This window comes from Stenella coeruleoalba (assembly GCF_951394435.1).
Source record: "Stenella coeruleoalba genome assembly, chromosome: 11".
NCBI lineage: Eukaryota > Metazoa > Chordata > Mammalia > Artiodactyla > Delphinidae > Stenella > Stenella coeruleoalba.
Window position 1 is genome coordinate 80696842 of NC_137157.1, and position 20816 is coordinate 80717657.

At 42.7% G+C, this 20816-nt stretch overlaps 1 protein-coding gene across 3 annotated transcripts in view; it reads left to right on the forward strand.

Moving 5' to 3' along the window:
* The window catches only part of ITPR2 (inositol 1,4,5-trisphosphate receptor type 2), a 527231-nt gene that overhangs the window by 471503 nt on the left and 34912 nt on the right, over positions 1 to 20816 (forward strand). For 2 of the 3 annotated variants that reach the window (XM_079936794.1, XM_079936796.1), the window contains one exon: positions 1534 to 1694. In XM_079936794.1, the coding sequence (XP_079792920.1) occupies positions 1534 to 1694 (161 nt within the window). Of the gene's footprint in view, positions 1 to 1533; positions 1695 to 4953; positions 7207 to 20816 lie in introns of those variants that run through there. The other variant, XM_079936795.1, reaches the window with a different exon arrangement.

The following is a 20816-nucleotide window of genomic DNA, read 5'->3' on the forward strand; positions in this document are numbered from 1 at the left end:
GATGTTTTTCCAAACTTTGAACTTAACTGGGCATCCTGTATTTTCCCCGGCAACCCTACTTGTAGGGCACTGTAAGAACTTTGACCTTTATTCTGAGGAGGTGAGCCGCCGCAGTGTTGGGAACAGAGGAGGGACACCATCCTGCTCGGGTTTTTAAAGAATCACTCTGGCTGCTGTGTTGAGAATAGGCCACAGAGAATAAAGGTGGAAACAGGGGGTCTGGAGATTATTTGGGTAATCCAGATGAGACATGATCATGGCTCAGACCAGAGTGGTAACCACGGAGGTGGTGAGAAGCAATCAGATTCTGAGTATATGTTGAAGGTAGAACCAGAAGAATTTCAACATGAATTGGATGTGGCATGTGTGAGAGAGAGAGAGAGAGGATTCAGGGTTGACTCCTAGACTTTTGGCTTGAAAACTGGAAGAACGGAGTTGTCATGGAATGAAAAGAGAACATGGGTGGAGCAGGTTTGGGGGAGAGGATTGGATTTTATTTGAAGCATGCTGAGCTGTTGATAGGTCAAGTAAGATGAGGCATAGCCATCTGCCAGCCAAACTTTATGGTATTTCCCGTAAAAATATCCAGTAATATAATTTAAAGGGTCACGCCTTCATTGGGGACAGGTTTTTTACTTATCGTACTTTGTTTTGCATCTTATTGTTTAAAGGGTCTTCTTCATGCCTAAATGGCCAAATGACCTTTTTTTAAAAAAAAAAAAAAATATGTTTAGGAAAAGAGTAGCCAGGTTTGGAATTCAATTTCCAGATTTCTCCTCCAGTATCTGAACTGCAAAACCAGACTGAATCCCAACATCCCATTTTACTTGGCAGTATAATTCATTTTTCCATAGATGTTTTTCTTCATCCCCATTCATTTCCTTTCATCTGCGCTTCAACCTTTGAGAGAAAAGAATCTTACTACCCAGTGAGATTACTGCTCCGTGTCCTTCCAGAGGCTAAAAATATGCCCTAGAAATTGAGCAGACCTTCCCCTCCCCAAAATGCCTGGAACACAGTAGTCTAAGGGGTGGAATGAGCCTGTGAGTCCTTACTGCGCTCAGAGCCCAGATATCTGTGGACATTCGTTTGCCCTTCACTGATTACAAGTGGTTTTGAAGAGATGACTGTTAGCTGCCTTTTCTCCTTTTACCCAAGTTTCGGTTAAAATGACACTTTCTTTCTGCCCTGATTAGCAAGCGTGCTTTTTCTTGCACAATCATTTTGACTTCTTTTTCTTAGACTTGCGGTCCAGTTTAATATGACAATTTTGATACAGCTATATTTAAAATTGTCTGCAAATTTTACATCTATAATAGGACTGTGCATTTCTAAGGAGCCACAGGAAAGAAATTAAAAACTCTATGACTTTTTTTTGCAGGCCTTATATACTACGTTGTTTTTAATCATAACATTTTAAATTGTCATGGTCTTTCAGAAAGCGTTTTTTCACAATAATTATTATGTTCTGTTTTTATGCCAAGAAGCGAGTGCTGATTAAATTACACACATTGTGTCTCCTGTGATTTGCAGGACTCGAGAGGGACAAGTTTGATAATAAAACGGTTTCTTTTGAGGAGCACATCAAGTCAGAACACAATATGTGGCATTATTTGTACTTCCTAGTCCTGGTGAAGGTGAAAGACCCGACTGAATACACCGGACCTGAAAGTTACGTGGCTCAAATGATTGTGGTGAGTGAGAAGAGGGTTTGCATCTGTGACTATGTTGCATTTTGTCTGCTTTCACCTTCCCTACCCTACCTTTCTCCCAGAACATAAAGTTTCTAGCAATCATTTTGTTAACTTTTAAATAGGACTGGCAGTCATTGGAGAGCCCCTATCCCGGCTAAATCATTGGTTCCTAGTGGACTTCTTGGTTATACACACCAACTCTAAGCCTCAGGTGTGCAGATGGTATTTCCTGGAGAATTCTCTGTGCAGTGAATTCAGTCCTGTCTGTCATCCTCTGACCTCATGCCTCCTGTCATCACTAATGTCTCAATTCCCCAAACCTGGAACTTTGCCATTGGCAAAAGGAGATTCATACTTTAAGAAATTCCTTGAGTTGCAGAAATTAAGGATTTAAGCAATTACATTGTGTTCGGGGAGAGGATTAATGTTCGGTCCCAATGGGAGAGCACTGGCTTTTTGTCAGCACACATTTTGGATAGATTGACTGGTGTTGGTGATAGATTTGCACTGATCTTGCTGCATCCAGTTGCTTGTAACTCCTCCTTAAGATCAGTAGCATTGCACAGAGGGCGTGGTTGTCCATGATTTGAACTTTCTTCTGCTTCATAGTAGATTAAAACTAACAGGGTTAAAGAGAAGTCAAAGTTACAACTTTCTTGTATCCATGATACACAATTCGGGAGTGAGTATCATTGAATCTGATATAAATTCTTGTGTATAAACATAGCCATATATTGGATATCTTCTCAAAAATCATCCTCCAAAATTGTGTTAATAACTCTTTGAGAATGAGACCTTAGAAGAGTCATGACCCTCTTTGATGCTCAGTCCCAAGGATAACATTTAGTAAACACCAAAGTGTCAGAAGAGCCGGGTAACAGTGGGTCTATGTCTTCCCCTCTGCGAACTTACCATCCACTTAGGAAGACATAAACTACAATATAGGGAAAAACCAAAGAACATTTTCAGAGGCTAACATCTCACTAAGTACAGGTTAATATTGCAGTAGTTTACCTTACCTGACAATATTTATGTGTCACGGGAGAGCTACATGTAAATTGAATTTTTATCATTCAGCGTTTGCCATCCTATCTTATTGACGTGCATTCTACCGTAAGTTATTTCCTCTCCATTCTTCATATGACAGTGGGCAGAACCTAACGTTGTTTCTTTTTCTCCACAAATCCTTTTCTGCCCTCTCTCCCTTCTACATTAGGCAAAAAGGTAATCATTTTGAGGCTATGCACTCATAGTCATCATTTAAACAGTCTTGATCTCAAGATGCTCAGAGACTGTGTGAAACATTTTGTTTCTTCTTGCTAGGGGAGAATCGTGTACAGCATTGCATTTAAAATGTGACCTCACACTGCTAGATTTTACCAAAGTTTGACTAAATTGAATTAATATGTATTTGGCAGGCATCCATTATGTCCCTTGGACTAAAAGATTGCAGGGAATACGCTGAGGAGGCTGAAATGTCCCTTCTGTGCCAAGGGATTTAGAGCTTACGAAGAAGAGGAGGGGGGCAATAAACCCAAAGTAGAACAGGCTAAGTTCCCCAAGAGTGGAACAGATGGAAATCTGGGAAGGCTTAAAGATGTAAAGTGACATCCAACTGGAAGGTGGTGGAGGAGAATCGGGGTGTGTGTGTGTGTGTGTGTGTGTGTGTGTGTGTGTGTGTGTGTGTGTCTGCGTGTGCATTACATGAGACAGGGTAGAGTTTGTGCAGATGGGGAGTGGCTGCTGGATTCAGAGCGAGTTCCTGTAAGAAGGAGCAGCCTGAACAAAAGCATAGAAATGGGACATTCAGACACTCAGGGGATAGTTAGTTGCCCGGTTTCACTGGTACACAGTTTACGTGTCAGGAAGTTCTGAGAGATATGACCCAAAAAGTAGATTGGACTTTTGAGCAAGAAGTGTAGGTATTTGGACATTATTTTCTCTCAGCAGCGGGAAGCCACCGAAGATTTTACCTAAGGGAAGAATGTGGCCTGGGGAACGGTGCTCAGGAAGTGGTGTGTCGGCTGGTTGGGAAAAGGGAAAGATGAAGTCAGAGGTAGCATCTGGCAGCTGGTGAGATTAGGAGGTAGGTGTGGAGAAGCGGGGCAAGGGGAGGACCGCGAGATGAGGCAGAGACTCCCGCCACTGGGAGCTGGGTCACTGGGAGAAAGGTGGTGAATGGTTTCAGAAAGTCTCTGTTAGGAGGAGAAACCAGTCAGAGAAGAAGACTTGTGGATTTTGAAATGAGACCGGAGGCCGAGTCATGGGTTAGGAGGGCCGGTGTAGTGACAACAGTGTGGGCCTTACAGCCAGAAAGATCTGAACTCCAACACTGGCTCTAGCACGTCTGCTGTGTGGTCTTGATGTCTCGGGTGAGTCTTCAAACCTCCCTGAGATTCTACCTCCTCACCTAAAAGGCAGAAAATTGGTGTGAGATCAGTGAGATGACATGTAAAAAGTGTCCAGCTCGGGACTTCCCTGGTGGTCCAGGGGTAAAGAATCCACCTTCCGATGCAGGGGATGAGGGTTCGATCCCTGGTCGAGGAGCTAAGATCCCACATGCCGTGGGACATCTAAGCCCGCGCACCACAACTACTGAGCTCGTGCGCCTCCACGAGAGAGCCTGCGTGCAGCAATGAAAGATCGCACATGCCTCAACAAAGATCCCGTGTGCCTCAACTAAGATCCTGTATGCTGCAACTAAGACCCAACACAGCCAAAAAAATAAAGGAAATAAATAAAAGAAAATAGATATTTTTTTAAAGTGTCCAGCTCATGGTAGATACTCAGTAATTGACAGTTTTCAGTGGCATCGTCCACATGGAATGACAGTTGAAGCCTTCAGGTTAGCAAGAGGTGGGAGAAGGGAGAAATGCAGAGAGAGGAGAAGAGAAAGCCAGAGACAGAACCTGGGGGAATCTCCCATTTAGGAAAAAAGAGAAAGACAAGTAAAATAAGTAGAAGAGAAGACACTGAAAAGGGTAGAAGAAGAACCAGGCAATGGAGCGTGTTAGAAGCCAAGAGATGAGTATTTCCGTGTCAGAGTTCACAGCATCAGTTGCTGCAAAGAGGAGACAGGTCCAAGCCTTTGGATTTTGTGATGAGGAAATCGCCAGGTGACTTTCACCGTGAGAGAAGACTGCTGCAAAAACGTTGACCCATCTTTAGCTTTCACATTAAGACCCGCATTTTGCCGGGCTCTCGTGCTTGAATTTTTAAGACATACTGATCCGTGTGTCTATCCATCCTCTCCTGTCAGAACTCTCTCCAGAACCAGGACAGGAGGGAGGAGAGCCCACAAGCTTATTGCAACATGAACTGTCTCATTCTCATCCAAGCAGTGCACACCCAAGAGAACAGGCACTGGTCCTGGATTTTAATGGGCAGGAGAAGAAAGAGAGATATTAAGCTTTGGAAGGATGGAAACAAAAAGTCACTTGCCGGTAAGAGTGTTCATTTACTGAAATAGCCTTTTTGGAAAACTTCTAAAAATCTGTAGTTGATGAACCCAGTTTGGAAAATCTGTTATTCCAGGCTCCTTGGAGATTATGGCCTCCTAATCTTGACCCTCCTAGAGAGAGAAGATTTTAGAGCACATGGCAAGTTGAAGCCTGTCTGTAGCTCAATTCAAAGACTACATTTTCTCTCCCTCCAGGTCAGAGGTAACTACTCTTAACAGTTTGGTAGGAAAACTTCCATTTTGCTCCCACTTTAATTTTTGGTCCTTAAAAAGAGGTGCATTTACCAAGTTGATTTAAGTGCTTAAACCAGTAGAGCTTTAGAAGAAGTTTTTAATTCCTCATAATTGACGTAGCTTTTACCCTCAAGGATTTATGCAAAATAAAATAAGGAAGTTCTTCATATTTGTTCACAAAACAACTCATCTGAATTCTACACACTTTAAGCCTGGTTTGTACCTAGAGGCCCTTAGAAAATGTTTCTTGTCTTCTGGTGAAATGAGAAAAACAAGAATATAACAAGTTTGGGGATGTTTCTCCCTCTGTATATTTTTTCGCCTCCAATACTTCAACTTTATTCTTTACTACTAGGTCCCATAAGGAATATTTATACTAATGTGCATTACAACATACATTTTAAATAAGTTAATATATAGCTTCTAGGGGTTAGAATCTTAGGAAGTACCTTTGTGCCTCTACATCCCTCTAGTGACAGGATCAAGACCCTGAAATATTAACAGAAGCTTAAAAATTCCTCACCCCTGCCTTCAAACCCTACACCAAGCTGTTGGACTATCCACTGCCTGAGTCTTTGAATTAACACAAAATATTGTTAGGAGAGATGTGAATAGATCAAGGTATTTGGGTAATATATTTTCTTCTGGCAAACAAACGCTCATTTTTGATAAGAGAATGATATTTTGAGCTAGTATTTATTGGGGACAGAAAGTAAGAGACAGAAAAGAAAGGATCATGCAGAAAAGTAAAAGTAATGAAAGAGAATCCAATAAACTAGGAGGAGGGTCTAAGAGGATAAGTCCCGCAGCCTGTGCTAGTGATGGCCTGTGAGCATCCCTAAGCCCTTTTGCCTCTCCCATTACTCACAGGATGATATTGAAGAGGAACAAACAAAACAGAGAATCATTAGAAAAAATGCCCAAGGCTTTTAGAGGTTTCTCTAACACTTTGGAGACATTTTCAGTTGTTCGTTTGCTGAGGTATGTTCAGGACCTTTGGGAATATTTAGTACTTAATTTGACAAACAGTGGGATCAAAACCAGAGGTACCTGGAAGGACAGGTACCACATGTGTGTTCAGAGAACTGCCCACGTGTTCTGGTGTACTGGGCTGCGACCCAGACCCTGGCTGACCGTGCCCCATGACCATGGCTTTGTGGGGACCAGTTTCTCATTTTAGCACGTGGCACTTTTAAGCTCTTCTACTTATTTGACTCTTGACTAAAAATTCTTTGTGGACATCATAGTGATGTCAGCTGGGACAATTTAACTCATGTTTTTGGAGGGGGGTTGTTTTTTAAATTTTTATTAGAGTATAGTTGCTTTACAATGTTGTGTTAGTTTCTGCTGTACAGCAAAGTGAATTAGTTATACATATACATATATCCCCTCTGTTTTAGAGTCTTTTCCCATAGAGGCCATTATAGAGTATTGAGTAGAGTTCCCTGTGCTATACAGTAGGTCCTTATTAGTTATCTATTTTATATATAGTAGTATGTTTACGTCAATCCCAATCTCCCAATTTATCCCTCCCCTCCCCTTCCACCCTGGTAACCATAAGTTTGTTTTCTAAGTCTGTGAGTCTGTTTATGTTTTGTAAGTTCATTTGTATCATTTTTTTAGATTCCACATATAAGTGATATCATATGATATTTGTCTTTGTCTGACTTACTTCACTTAGTATGATAATCTCTAGGTCCATCCATGTTGCTGCAAATGGCATTATTTCATTCTTTTTATGACTGAATAATATTCCATTGTGTGTGTGTGTGTGTGTACATATACACACACACACGCGCACACACACACACACACTCACACATATATATACATACCACATCTTCATTCATCTGTCGGTGGGCATTTAGGTTGCTTCCATGTCCTGGCTATTGTAAATAGTGCTGCTATGAACATTGGGGTGCATGTATCTTTTCAAATTATAGTTTTCTCTGGATATATGCCCAGGAGTGGGATTGCTAGATCATATGGTAGTTCTATCTTTTAGTTTTTTAAGGAAACTCCATACTGTTCTCCATAATGGTAGTACCAATTAACTCATGTTTTTGTTAACATAATAATTGTCATGACACAAAAAATAATTGTAAGTTTCTTGAAGGCCACAACCAGGAATAGAGTAGCTTTTGTTCTGTGTAAGACCAGGGCAGATGATAGCTATAATATATATTGAAAGCAGTTCGATAGACACTGAGTGCCTCTTATATGCTAGCAGCTGTGCTGTGCGTTTGATACGTAAGGATAAATAAGAAGTAATCTCTTCCCTCAGGAAGCTCAAAACGTTTATTCAATGAGTAAATAAAATAATGAGTGAATTAACAAATGAACGGTTTATTCTTAGCCCTCTGGTAGTTGGACATAATTTACGGAAAGATACACCAAAATAGCTGCAGGAGTTGAGAACATGAACTTCTCATTAGGCAAATGTCATCTTTCCCCTCTTTTAAAATCGGAAGATAAAGACACAGCAGGGGTGTTATGCCACCTGAACCAAGTATAATGAATGCAATATTAAAAGTCGGGTGGCTGATCTGAGAGACAGGCAATTTAATCCCTCCGTCGTCTCTCAGTATTTCTGAAGGCTGACCCATCCCATATATGCACAAATCCTCAGCAGTGCCCCTGAAGCTGCTGTCCTAGCAGAGGGGCAAGCATGCGCATTGGTGGGTTGTTCAGCGTAATTCACCCTTCAGAGTGAATTCTTCCTTGCATAATCTATTAAGGCCTCAGAAAGAGAGGGATTGTCCTTTTAATGAGATAGAAAAGAAATGTAGTCACCCAGAAGGAAGGAAAAGAGCTAAGAATTTTCCAGTTGTTGTTTTCTGTGTCTGGAACTCAAAATCAATCTCGTTTAGTTAAACCGTATTTTTGAGCCGTAACTATTGGAGGGAGGATATATTTCGGCTCATGAAAGACATCAAGTCTTCTAAGATTTGTATGTACCCCTCCTGCATTAGCACTGTTGGCCAGCTTAATGTCTGCCTTATTGTCATGTGCCATAATTATGAAATTATATGTTCTGATCCTATTATTTCCAATTTACGCTAATTGTGTAATTGAATCTAATTAAGCCAATTATGTAACTGCTCAATCTTGAAAACCTATTTTAAAGACATTAGAACATAATAAGACACTTTTAAAATGCTTACATTTCAAGGCAAGCTGGGGGCGGGAGGTTGTAGCTTCAGAATGTACAATTAAGAAGGAAATGTCTACATTCAAGGAGATGCCACCTCTACTGTCCACATTTTAAATCCAGACATGTGTCTTCAATTTAAGAGGGATCTTTTTCCATTCCCAACTCTGGATTTCATTTTTGTTGTGGGACCTATCCTATACATTATCCTAATTTCCTATTTAGTATTCGTACTATAATCCATGAGTTACCACATATTTGTGCAGGTTAACGTCTTTCTAATTCTCTTCTTATTTTGAAAATGGAGATAGAAATGGTGACTATTTAACGGTGTGGCTGTACACGGAGTCTTCATCTCAAAGACCGTCCTCAGCGCCGGAAGTGAGGGTGGAAGGATTTGGGCCAAATTGTTTTAAATGAGTTTCGGATGGAAGTGGGGTGGGGAATAAGGTCGAGGGCAGGCACTTGAGGCAGGGACTCCCAGATGTCATTGACTTCTTCCTGAATTGATCAGAAACTGAATCTGCTGGTGTCCGGGTAATGGTCCTCAAAGTTCAAGAAGCTAAAGTGGCTCTTGTTAGTTTTTCTAATCAGCGTCTAAGGAGAAGCTCAGCGTCAGGGAAGGCACCTGGGCATCAGATTCTGAAGTCTGACTTCCTAGGATTCCCATTTATCAGATCGAGGACGACTTATTCCCTCTGTACTTCACATTACCCATCAATGAAGGAAGTGTAATCAGACAGTCAGCACTCGGAATAGAAGAAGGGGAATTGTCTGGAACCTGGAGGCCTCCTGCTGTGCCAGACCCTGTCCCATTAGCTGCCAGGTCATGGGGAGAAGGGGGAGGTAGGGATCCCAGGGAAAGAACCTGGGCAGAGAAGGCTGCAGGGTCATGGAGTCGGGGAGCGGGATTTAGAGGGCTTGGGACAGCAGGTAATTTGGCAACTGGGAGATACTGCAACAGTTTTAGCAACTAGTATAGCCATATCTATGCAAACCAGCTGAATATTGACCCTGTATATAACAAGACTTCCCTTGCAGAGTTGCTACCAGGATTAAATCAAATCGTGCATACTAACAGTACTATGACTAATGGGACTTCCCTGGCGGTCCAGTGGTTAAGACTTCGCCTTCCAATGCAGGGGATGCAGGTTTGATCCCTGGTCAGGGAGCTAAGATCCCACGTGCCTCTCGGCCAAAAAAACAAAACATAAAACAGAGACAATATTGTAACAGATTCAATAAAGACTTTAAAAAAATGGTCCACATCAAAAAAATCTTTAAAAAACAAAAACAGTACTACAACTAATATAAATTGACGTTCGATGAGTGCTATCTGCTGGATGCTGTGCAGTTTGACATGCATGATCTCTTTAAAGGCCTTGTATCAACCCCGGGAGGCAGTCTGATGTGATTATCCCCATTCTACACATGAGGAAACCGAGGCTTAGGGAGGACACAGCCAGCAGAAGGGGATGCTGTGTCGGTTACGTGCAGGACACATGCAAGTGGCCAGCGCACGTGCTGTTGTTCTACGATGATGCTGTTAGTCGTGTAAAGCTAGCAGCGATGCTTCCTGTGAGGGCGGGTGCCCAGCACAAACCTCACGCTCTACAGAAGAGGGACCACAAACGCGCCCTGCAGGCCGGGGCTGGGAGTAACCTGGCTGGGAGACAGGAAGTCAGCGGAGAAGCCTACAATGGCAGGAAGGCCTGAGAGGAATACAAATATGAAAACTGTCCTCATTCAGATCTAGCTGGCAACTGCAAGTTTCCTGCAAAGATTAGAAGGGTTACAATGACAATTATTACAGTTGCAGGCAAGAAAGAAGGAACAGGACATTTCCATTTAATTTGACAAGCATTTACTGGGGAGACTATGCATGAGGCACTGATGGAAACAAGAATAAAACATCATCACTGCCCTTACAGAACCACAGTGTGATAGAAAAGACAGGTATATTCACCAGAAACTATAGTGCAAATCAGAACTCCCATGAGAGAGATAATAGACGTTCAGACACACAGTAGCTGGAGAAATCTTAAAACAAATTATACCAGTACACCCCTGATTTATTAAAACCCTTCAGTGGTACTTGGAATAAAATTTAGACTCTTCCCCGTGGCCCTCTTATGCCATCTGGCCTCAGCCTACTTCACCAATTCCATTCCATCCCCCCTTCCTTAGCCCACGACAGTTCAACCACATTGGCCCTTTTCTTTTTATCGAAAATGCCACAGTTTTCCCTGGTCAGTACCTTGGTGTGTGGATGCCTTCCATTTGCAGTTGTTGTCCCCAAGCTCCTTCCATGCCTGGCCCCCTCCCTGACACCCCCATTCTGGTTACTTCCTTTCCTGTTACCCATTAGAGCACGTATATTCATCTGACCTAATATTGTTTTTATACTTATTGACATGTTTATTCCTCTCCACTACGACTCAGGCATTTACACATCTGTTTCGTTCACTGCTGATTCCCAGCCCCTAAATTAATGCCCAACACATAGTAGACACTCAGCATAGATCTGTTGAACAAAGTAAATAAGACATTGAGGCACTGGAACCCAGGTGACAGCACAGCCCTTTCTGGCTGAAGGCTCCAGGGACAACTACACAGAGAAGATTCGGAGGAGAGTTGGACCTTAAAAAATGAGGATTTTGTCAGAAGGGATGGAGAGGAATATATTCCAGGTGAAGTGTGTATCTTTTTTTTTTTTTTTTTTTTTTTTTTTTTCCGGTACGCGGGCCTCTCACTGTTGTGGCCTCTCCCGTTGCGGAGCACAGGCTCCGGACGCGCAGGCTCAGCGGCCATGGCTCACGGGCCCAGCCACTCTGTGGCATGTGGGATCTTCCCGGACCGGGGCACGAACCCATGTCCCCTGCATCGGCAGGCGGACTCTCAACCACTGCGCCACCAGGGAAGCCCTGAAGTGTGTATCTTTAAGGGAAACTGTAAGCAGAGAAAAAGAAAGAAAACTAATTCAGTGTATACTATGTGCTAGCAGCTTTGCATGTTATCCTATTTAATTATACCCATTTTATGTTCACTGAGGCTCAGAGAAGCTTATTACTTATCCAAGGTTCTCAGTAAATAGGGCTTGAACCAGGATCCAAACATACATTTTTCTGGCACCTTTGTATATGATTTTACCTTTAGCTATTCCATCTCCTAGTGAAGAATCAAGTAGAACGACTAAAGTCAAATATATGTAAGTTCAGTGTTGGAGAAAAGGGAGGGCAAAAAAACCCAAACCCCAACCAAAAGACATCCTTTGGAAGGAGGAAATCTCTTTCTGCTTCTCCAACACGTATTTTAAGGAATTAGAATCCTTAGTTTTTAAGCTGCAATAGTTGAGGTGTGATCCAGAATGCCTTAAAACTGCAAACCAATAAATCTTTTTCCATCAGTTCAAGATTTGTTCATCCAATAAACGCAGGCTCACAGTCTGAGTGCTTACTGTGCTCCAGGCACTGGGCTGCCTAGGGATTCAAGGTTGAGGCAAATACCGTAGCTTCCTTCAAAAAACATTGGTGAAATACAGCAGAGAAATCAAATAAAGGGTGGTGATGGCCCATTGCAGCTGTGGAGCCTGCTGCAGAGCAGACAGCCTGGGCAGGGAGGCTTCACAGGGTCAGGCCTGGATGCTTGGGTGAGTCAGTAAATGAGGAGGGAGCAGGTGGAGGGAGCAGGTCAGCCTGTCTAGGGAGAGAGTGAGGCTGTCCAGGAGGAAATGTAACTAGGAGCCTGATCACAAGGTCCTTGTGTGCTCGCAAGTCTTTACCCCGAAAGCTAAGGGAAGCCCTTCAGAGATATTAAACCAAAGAGACAAGGTCAGATGTGCATTTTAGAAAGTATGTTCCATAACAGTGTAGGAAACGTATTCAAGGGGGCCTTCCTGGAGCAAGGAAAAAAAAAAAACGGGTAGAAAGATTTCATTTCCTAGCAACAGTGATGAGAGCTGGTATGAAATGCCACTGCGGATTGAGAGGAAGTGATGAGTATGAAATGATTCAGGCAGAAGACTCACCGAAGGCAAGAGGAAAGAGGTTTCAGTCTCTGGCCTTAGATAGTTGGGGGTGCTGGGTTGAGCAGTGGGGCCCAACCCAACTCCTAGGAGCTCCTCAAGGGCCAGCTGAGGAGATGTGATGATATCAGTGTCCAAGTGCACAGGAACAGTTTGCGTGTCTAAGTGCATATGTCCAATAAGAAACTGAATAGATGGGTCTCCAATTCCCACAAGGAGTTAGAAAAGATCAACTACCACATGGGGAAGATTTCCAGAGCATAGAGCAGTGGCTGGTATATAGTAGATACTGACTAAAAATTGTTAAATGATCATAAAATTTATACACCACTGGAGTATACTTGATAGCTGAAATCACAGATTTGGATGAAGCGCTCCAAGGGAAACTATACAGAGTGAGTAAATCAGAGAAACACGCTCTTAGACAGACGGACACGAAACTGTAACCGTTATTTAATACTGATAATAACAACTAATGAGAATAATAATGTGTAGGTCCTACCACCCAGATTTTACTCATCAAAAAGTAGAACCAGAAAGGAGAAAAACAATTTTCATAGGAGGGCTCCGAAAGACGATTTTAACTTTTCATCAGCCAGCGAACCTAGAAGTGTTTTGGTCAATATGTGGATATCCTGTAACCCAACACTGATTAATAAGTTTTAGTGTGGAATTATGCCGCAAACCCAAATGTTTAGAGCAAAGTGATTTGGGCTTTGTTCAATCTATAGAGGCCTGTCTGAAATGGTGACCCATCCTAAGGCATTTATTTGAAGCTTCTAAAGGGATGCTCACATCTCTGATTCTCATAACCTTGATAAAAAGATTTCTTCCCGCTGTGCCAATGAAAATTCTTGTTTCAAAGTTCTAGTCATTACTGTAAGATCTTGTTCAATTCTCAGTTGGCTTTCTGGAATAATAATGTTCACATTGTTAGGACTGATACGTTTTACTCAGAAATTCTGGCTTTCTTCCAGAGAGTAACAGATGCCATGAAAATGTAAGTTGTGGGAATGAGAACTATATACTGTAAAGCCACACAGCTTCCGTCTAATGGTGTTTAATAGGCCAGCATAGCCTGTGCCACATCGTGAGTAATTAGTCAAGATGGCAATTAAGCTGAAACACTACTCTTGTGTTAGGTAAGGTTATCAGGCAAGCTAGTTTCCATAGGATTTTGGACTAGTTTTATCTAAGGGAATTACTGAAAAATAATTGCTGAATTTTACAAAAATGATTTAGCACTTGTATTTCAAAGATGAGTCACGTAATGTCCTGTTTGTGGAATCAGTTACTTTTAAGGGGATTTCAAGATCAAGGTGTTTTGAAATAATAGCAACTAAGGTGAGTCACCCCAGCTCTGAGTCTTGTTTCCTCACCTGTAAATGGGGATCCTACCCCGCTTTGCCAGGATCCCTGTATGTATTCAACAAAACCACCTCCATCCTTGGGCCTAACGTGGTGTCTGGTTCCTGGTCATTGCTCAAGAAATGTTTGATCATTCCACTTCCACTTAAAGTATTGGCCTCTTAAAATAATATGGCTACATTTAAATACTGTTTTGCAGATTCAGAGCATTCTTAAGCCTTTTAATGTTCAAACCCTTTTCTGATTCAGCATCATGTTTCTCTTAGAGGTCAGGCAATGGTCAACTTCATTTGTTCAATAAATACTACCTACCGTGTCCTAGGCACTGTGTTAGCCCCTGGAAAGGTGGGCAGAGGAGAGCAGGACAGGTGTGGCCTGTCACGGAGTTTCCTGTTTAGAGCAGAAGGCAGACCCTAAACAAGTCACCACAGTTTTTACATAGTGAGTGTTACCACCAGGACAGGCCCTGCAGAAGGACCTTCCTATATCTTGTGGCCTGACTCAAACTCAAGTCCATTTGCATTTGTTCCTTTGTTAAACTGAAAGTCAGGAGCTCACTTAAACATTTGAATGGCTTGAACCATTGAAACCATTTGAGTTCAACAAGTGATTTTAGGAGAGATCTTGCCACAAAGAGGTATGGTGTGATGCCAGCAGGAGAGTCCCAGAGAGGACACGGGGCAGGGCTGTTGTGGAAGGAGCGCAGGAGCTGCCACTGAGTCAGAACAAAAGTGCTGGGAGGGGCTTCCCTGGTGGCACAGTGGTCGAGAGTCCGCCTGCCGATGCAGGGGATGCGGGTTCGTGACCCCGTCCGGGAAGATCCCACATGCCGCGGAGCGGCTGGGCCCGTGAGCCGTGGCCGCTGAGCCTGCGCGTCCGGAACCTGTGCTCCGCAACGGGAGAGGCCACAACAGTGAGAGGCCCGCGTACCGCAAAAAAAAAAAAAAAAAAAAAAGTGCTGGGAGAACAGATTTTGTCTAGCTTACTTCAAGTTCCCCCTGGGGTTGGGGGGCGGGGCAAGCTTTGCCCTTATCTTGTCTCTGTGGAGGGAGCCACAAAGGAAGTGTGTTTCATTTCCAAAGGCTACATTTTAGGCTTCTTCAACTGAAGAACTAACTTAACAGCATTTTTCAGTCATGTAATTACCTTTTTAATTTTTTCCCAACATTTGAAAAAGTTCCAATACAAAGCACACATTTCACTTTAGAAAGAATATCCTTCTGCATTGGTGTCCTACTGTCATTATTAACTCTTAAGAAAGAATTCAAATTGTTTATGTCATTCTGTGAGATTATTGATTAGCATTTCAAACACAACTGACATTAAAAAAAAAAAAAAAAAAAAAAAAACACCAGTTCACCAGGATCTGAAATTCAAAACTAGCCAAATTCAGGGGTGGTTTATTTGCAGAGGTACTTACAGCTTGACAGAGAGATAATTACCCAGGAATTTTCGCTAGCCGGCTGGGTACCATGCTGTGATATAAGGGCCCTTGGCCCTGGTTCTACCTGTGACTTTGAGAAGAGACTTGACTGCCCTGCACATCAACTCCTCATTCACAATGAGAATCTAAGTGGTTTCCAAAGTCTCTTCATCCTAGTTCTAAAATTCTGACAACTCTAATATTTAAAATATTTCTTTATACTAAATTTTGAGTATGTTAATGTTTGTTCTCTATTACAAGCCAGAAGCAGTTGTGGTAGGAATTTTGGAGTGGTCCGAATTTGACTGTTTCCGTTTTATTCACTGGGAGGACTGTGTGTGGCCTGACTCCCTCCCCCAACCCTGGCTGGAGTCCGGCTGTTAATTGGTAGTTGGTCCACTGTCCACATGATAACACATCCATGCTGCTGGGATTCCCCAGAGGACAGCACTGGTTAGGACCAGACTGTGAATTTTCCTCTAAGACTTGGAGCCTCACCTCTGAGAGAAAACTCAACTGTGGTTCCAGTGGGGGGTTGGGAAGTTTCCACTGTCTCAGCTGCACCTGTGCCGCAGGGCCTCGGAGAATACCTGTTTCCTGAATGAGCGCCTAGTACCATTTGGAAGCACTAAACCTGGTTTGAAATATCATTTTAGCAGACAAAGACATAGTGCCAACAGATATATAACAAGATAACTCATTTTACTGGAGGATGATAAGTTGTATTGTTACTTAAGAAGGTCATGCCTTCCTCACTTTGTCCTCTAGTGTCTAACTCATTTGTGCCCAGGTACCCAAGGATGAAATAAGAGTGGAGTGTTCAAAGGGAGTTACTAGAAGGAGGCTGTGTGTGAGAGAGACACAGCATGGCATGGTGTTTAGACACGGACCTAGGGGCTTATGCAGGTACTTTAACCTTATGTCTCAGTTTCTTCATCTGAAAAATGGGTAATCATCCCTACCACTAGGATTTTTATAAGATTAAACAAGTTAATAGTTACACAGTATCTGACGCAGAGTAAATGTTACATGAAAATTTAAAATATATATGAGTGAGGATCAGAATAGCATTTCAAGGCTCAAGAAATTATTATTTATTTAACAACTTTTATATTTAGTGCCTACCATGTTGGTTGCAATGGGTTAGATCATATAGGAGAGCACAAATAAAGGACGGATTAATTCCCAGCCATCAAGAAGCTTGGGCCTAACTCGGAGAGCATAACATGTGATCGTGAAGGTTGGTTGATGACACCACGTAGCAATGTTTGATGAGCTGCCGATGAGGAGCTCTCCTGCAAGTTAGGGAGAGAATGTTGTGTGTAAAGGAAAGAAGCAGATTCGAGTAATGATATCAAAGCCTAGGTGGACCCATACCCAGATTAGTTTGGGCTAAATGGTAGCAGTAATTCATTGTTCAGGATGAGGAGTTTCCGCATGATCTTGCAAGCAAATGAGAGACTTTGGCAATTTTTAAGTAGAGGAATTATATGACTTTTTTAAATGGGTTTCTTTTTAATGGAGTGTCATATAGTTCATAGTAGGATGTAATGAAAGGGCAAAGGCTGGAGGAAGGGAAACCAGTGACCATTGCTCTGATGGAAAATGTGATGGAAGGAATCTGGAATAAAAAGGAAGGGTGGGGGGCTTCCCTGGTGGCGCAGTGGTTGAGAGTCCACCTGCCGATGCAGGGGACACGGGTTCGTGCCCCGGTCCGGGAAGATCCCACATGCCGCGGAGCGGCTGGGCCCGTGAGCCATGGCCGCTGAGCCTGTGCGTCCTGAGCCTGTGCTCCGCAATGGGAGAGGCCACAACAGTGAGAGGCCCACGTACCGCAAAAAAAAAAAAAAGGAAGGGTGTGGTGGGACGAAGATTGGACCAAGAGTGAGGATGGGCTGTTGTCCTGTTCCACCACCCAGCAACCGGCCGGTCTTGTCCCCCCACACCTGCCTCTCTCCCTGTGCCCAGCCTCCCTGACTTTTCCCCTGAGCTTTCCAATTCTGCCAACCTTGTCTCCTGCTGTTCCCTTCACCTGGAATGTTTATCTTCAGGAACTAAGATCCTCATTCCTGGCCAAGCCCACTAAGACCCCAGGCCCTTGATAAGAGCACCCGGTTATATCTTTACAAAGTCCTCACCACTATCTGAAATGCTTTGCCTTGTGAATGTGCTGACTTTCTTTGGTCTTTGTTTCTCTGGGAACTGGACTCTTGACTGTGCTGCTCACTGTTTTCCCAGTACCCAGAACAGCTTCTGGAATTAAAAGGTTCTCAAAAAATATCTATTGAATAAGTGACTAAATCACTGATCTCTGAGGCCCTTCCAGACCTGATTTTTCACTCTCTGAGTCTACCTGACACATAAAAGAAGAAAACTATTAGCTGACAATGGATTTAAGAGAAAGGAAAAGAAGACTGAGGTTTCAGGTTTGGGTGACTAGAAGAATACTTTTTTTCCCCCAAATCATGCAGGGAAATGGTAATTTTGGTTACCATCTCATTCCATGTATGATTACAATGGGCCATCCATCCAGAGGTTCCTGATGATAACAAAACTGGGGTCCAGGAGAGTAGGCTGACCAAAACTGAACATGAGTTATGGAACTCATATGTGAAATTCATGTTTTCTAACTGGCGGTAATAACAAAGATTGATTTATTTGAAACTTATTAGTGTAGCTATTGATATTTGAATGAAAATCCTACATTTTCATTCAAATAACCTAAAGGAACATGTTAAGAGCTTTTAGCATGGTAAATCAGCGTTAACATGTAATAGTTACATGAATTTGCTCACTGTTTAGTACCGAGTGCTGGTGAGACTAAAGGCCTCCCTTTTCGTTAGGACCTGACTATGGATAAGTAATTCTCCTCAGGTCTGTTCTGTCTTGTACAGCCATGGTGACCTGGGGTGCGATTCTGATACCAGTCGTTACAGCAATACAGTTCTGGTGGTAACCACCCAGAGTTAGCTCAGACCCCACAAGTTACGGGCCATTGTCCCTAACAAGGCTCCCCTGACTTCAGATGCCAGCTGCACTTTGGGTGTTCCCAGGCCACCTGCACTCTGACCATAAATTCAGAGTTTCCCATGAGCCCTTCATGTTTGATAGTTCACTAGAGTGACACACAAAACTCAGAGACACACTATACTTACAATTACAGTTTTATTATAAAGGATTTAGATTGGAAACAGCCAAATGAGATTTGGGTGGGTTTCAAACACAGCGCTTCTGTGCCCTCCCTCTGTGGAACGGGGTGCATCCTCCTTCTAGAACAGTGATGTGTTCACCACCCAGGAAGCTTCACTGAGCTGTGGTGTCCAGAGTTTTTGTTGGGGTTTCAGTAGATAGGCACAGTTGACTTTTTGTGACATTTGTCACATGATTGAACTCAATCTCCATCCCCCTTCCCCTCCCTGGAGGCTGGGCTGACTCAAAGCCCCAACCCTCTAAATCACATGGCTGGTGTTTCTGGTAACCAAGCCCCATCGTGAGTCATCTCATCACTCAACAGACACTGAGGTGTGACCCAAGGGGCTCATGAATGACAAATACACTTCTGTTAGATTAGAACCGCCCTGTCTGGAAGAAGAGATAAAGACCAATCACATTATACAGCAGATGTATTCCCCATTTTCTGCACATGCGTTTGTTGCTTTTTTTTTTTTTTTAAGCAGTTAATTGGAAAGGAGTTTTAAACCTTAACTGGAAGTTAGGACTCCTCATTCCTCTATCTCTCTTATACACAGCATACACTCCACCAAAGTACTTCATCTACACTATCCAGTGAAACAGATACGAATCTACTATTCCCAAAACTTCTAGCACTCTAGTCCAAATAACCTTCCACTCTCACTTAGACGGCTGCAGGTGCCACTGAACGAGTCTTTCTGCTTCCATACTTGCCCCTTTACTGATTATTCCTCAGAGAACAAGGTAATGATTTTTAAAATGTGATTCGGAATGTCACTCCTCTGCTCAGAGCCCTCTGCTGGCTTTCTAAAGTACATAGAATAAAATGCAAACTTCTTCCCCAGGCCTATACACTCTGACACCTGCCATCCCCTGCCCCTCCATCATTCATTGTCTTCAGCCCCACTGACCTTGCTCTTCCCACAATACGCCAAGCCTGTTTCTACCTGAGGGCCTTTGCATTTGTTTTTCTCTTGGCCCGCAGCACTCTACTTATTCTTTCACTTCTTGCGTGTTTCTGCTTAAACGTCGCCATCTCAGAGAGTCTTTCTCTGGTTACCTTTTCAAAAGGGGTCCCTTCTCCTGTCTGTATCATTCTTAATCCTCTTACCCTTCTTATTGACTCCCCCAAACACTTATTGCAATCTGACATTATGTTGCATATTTACTTTTTAATTATATGTCTGCCTCATACATACATAACATAATCTGCATTAGGGCAACAACTTTTTTTTATTCATTACTATATCATCAGGACTCAGAGCAGTGGCTGGCACGTAGTAGGTGCTCAGTAAATACTTGCTGAATGAATGGATGACTGAGTGAACAAACAAATGAATAAGAAATAAGTAACGATATGTCTCTAGTGGCTTAGCTTAGGTTCCTAAGAATGCAGACGATAGCTAGTGAGCAAAATGGGATAGTAAGAAGAGCACAGGGATTAGACTGAGTTCACATCCCAGCTTGGCTGCTTCCTAGCTGTGTGACTTTTGGCAATTCGCTTAACCTCTCTGCCTCAATGTACTCGTCTGTGAAAAACGAAAAGAAAAAACTATTATCTACCTTAACACTTAAAACTGTGTTTGAAGACCTCTAACAGTGAGGAAACTACTCCCACCCAATACTTAATAACTCTCCAGTATGCACACATTCAAGTAGAACCTGGGATCAGAGGATCCAGCAAGTCTAACATAAACCTTGTGGACATGGAAGACTGAATTAGAGACTAGGAGACATGAGAGAGCTTGGCCATGTTTCTTAACCTCTTGCTCCCTTGTATGAAAAACAAGGAGTTGAGTTAAACTATCAAAAGACCCTTCGAGCCCTGATGTTCTGTGGTTTTATAATCAAAGCCACGAATCTGGGCAGACATGGAAGCCAGAGGTGGATCAGAGAATCATACACCAACCTTGAAGAAAAGCAATGGCACTCTCTTTCTTATAAGGTCCTGCGAATTCAAATGGTCACCAAGTAGTCCTACAGTGTCAATTAAATTTTCTTTGTGAGACATAAACAGTCACTGAAAAGCATGCTTCCATTGGTTATGATTAGGTTGCCAGTTCCGGTCTGTCTAGAGAAATGGCAACAAAAATGGAGCTGAAGGTGGAGTCAGATTGAGGTCAGTGCCCACGTCAGCATCTCTTTCCTCTCTTACTGTTTCTCAGATAAAGTACTACCTAAGAAGGAAGAGAGATTAGTTTATATCATTAGTGACAGGGCACTGTCTAGATAGAAACAGTGATAGAAACATGGGCTAACACATGTGAATG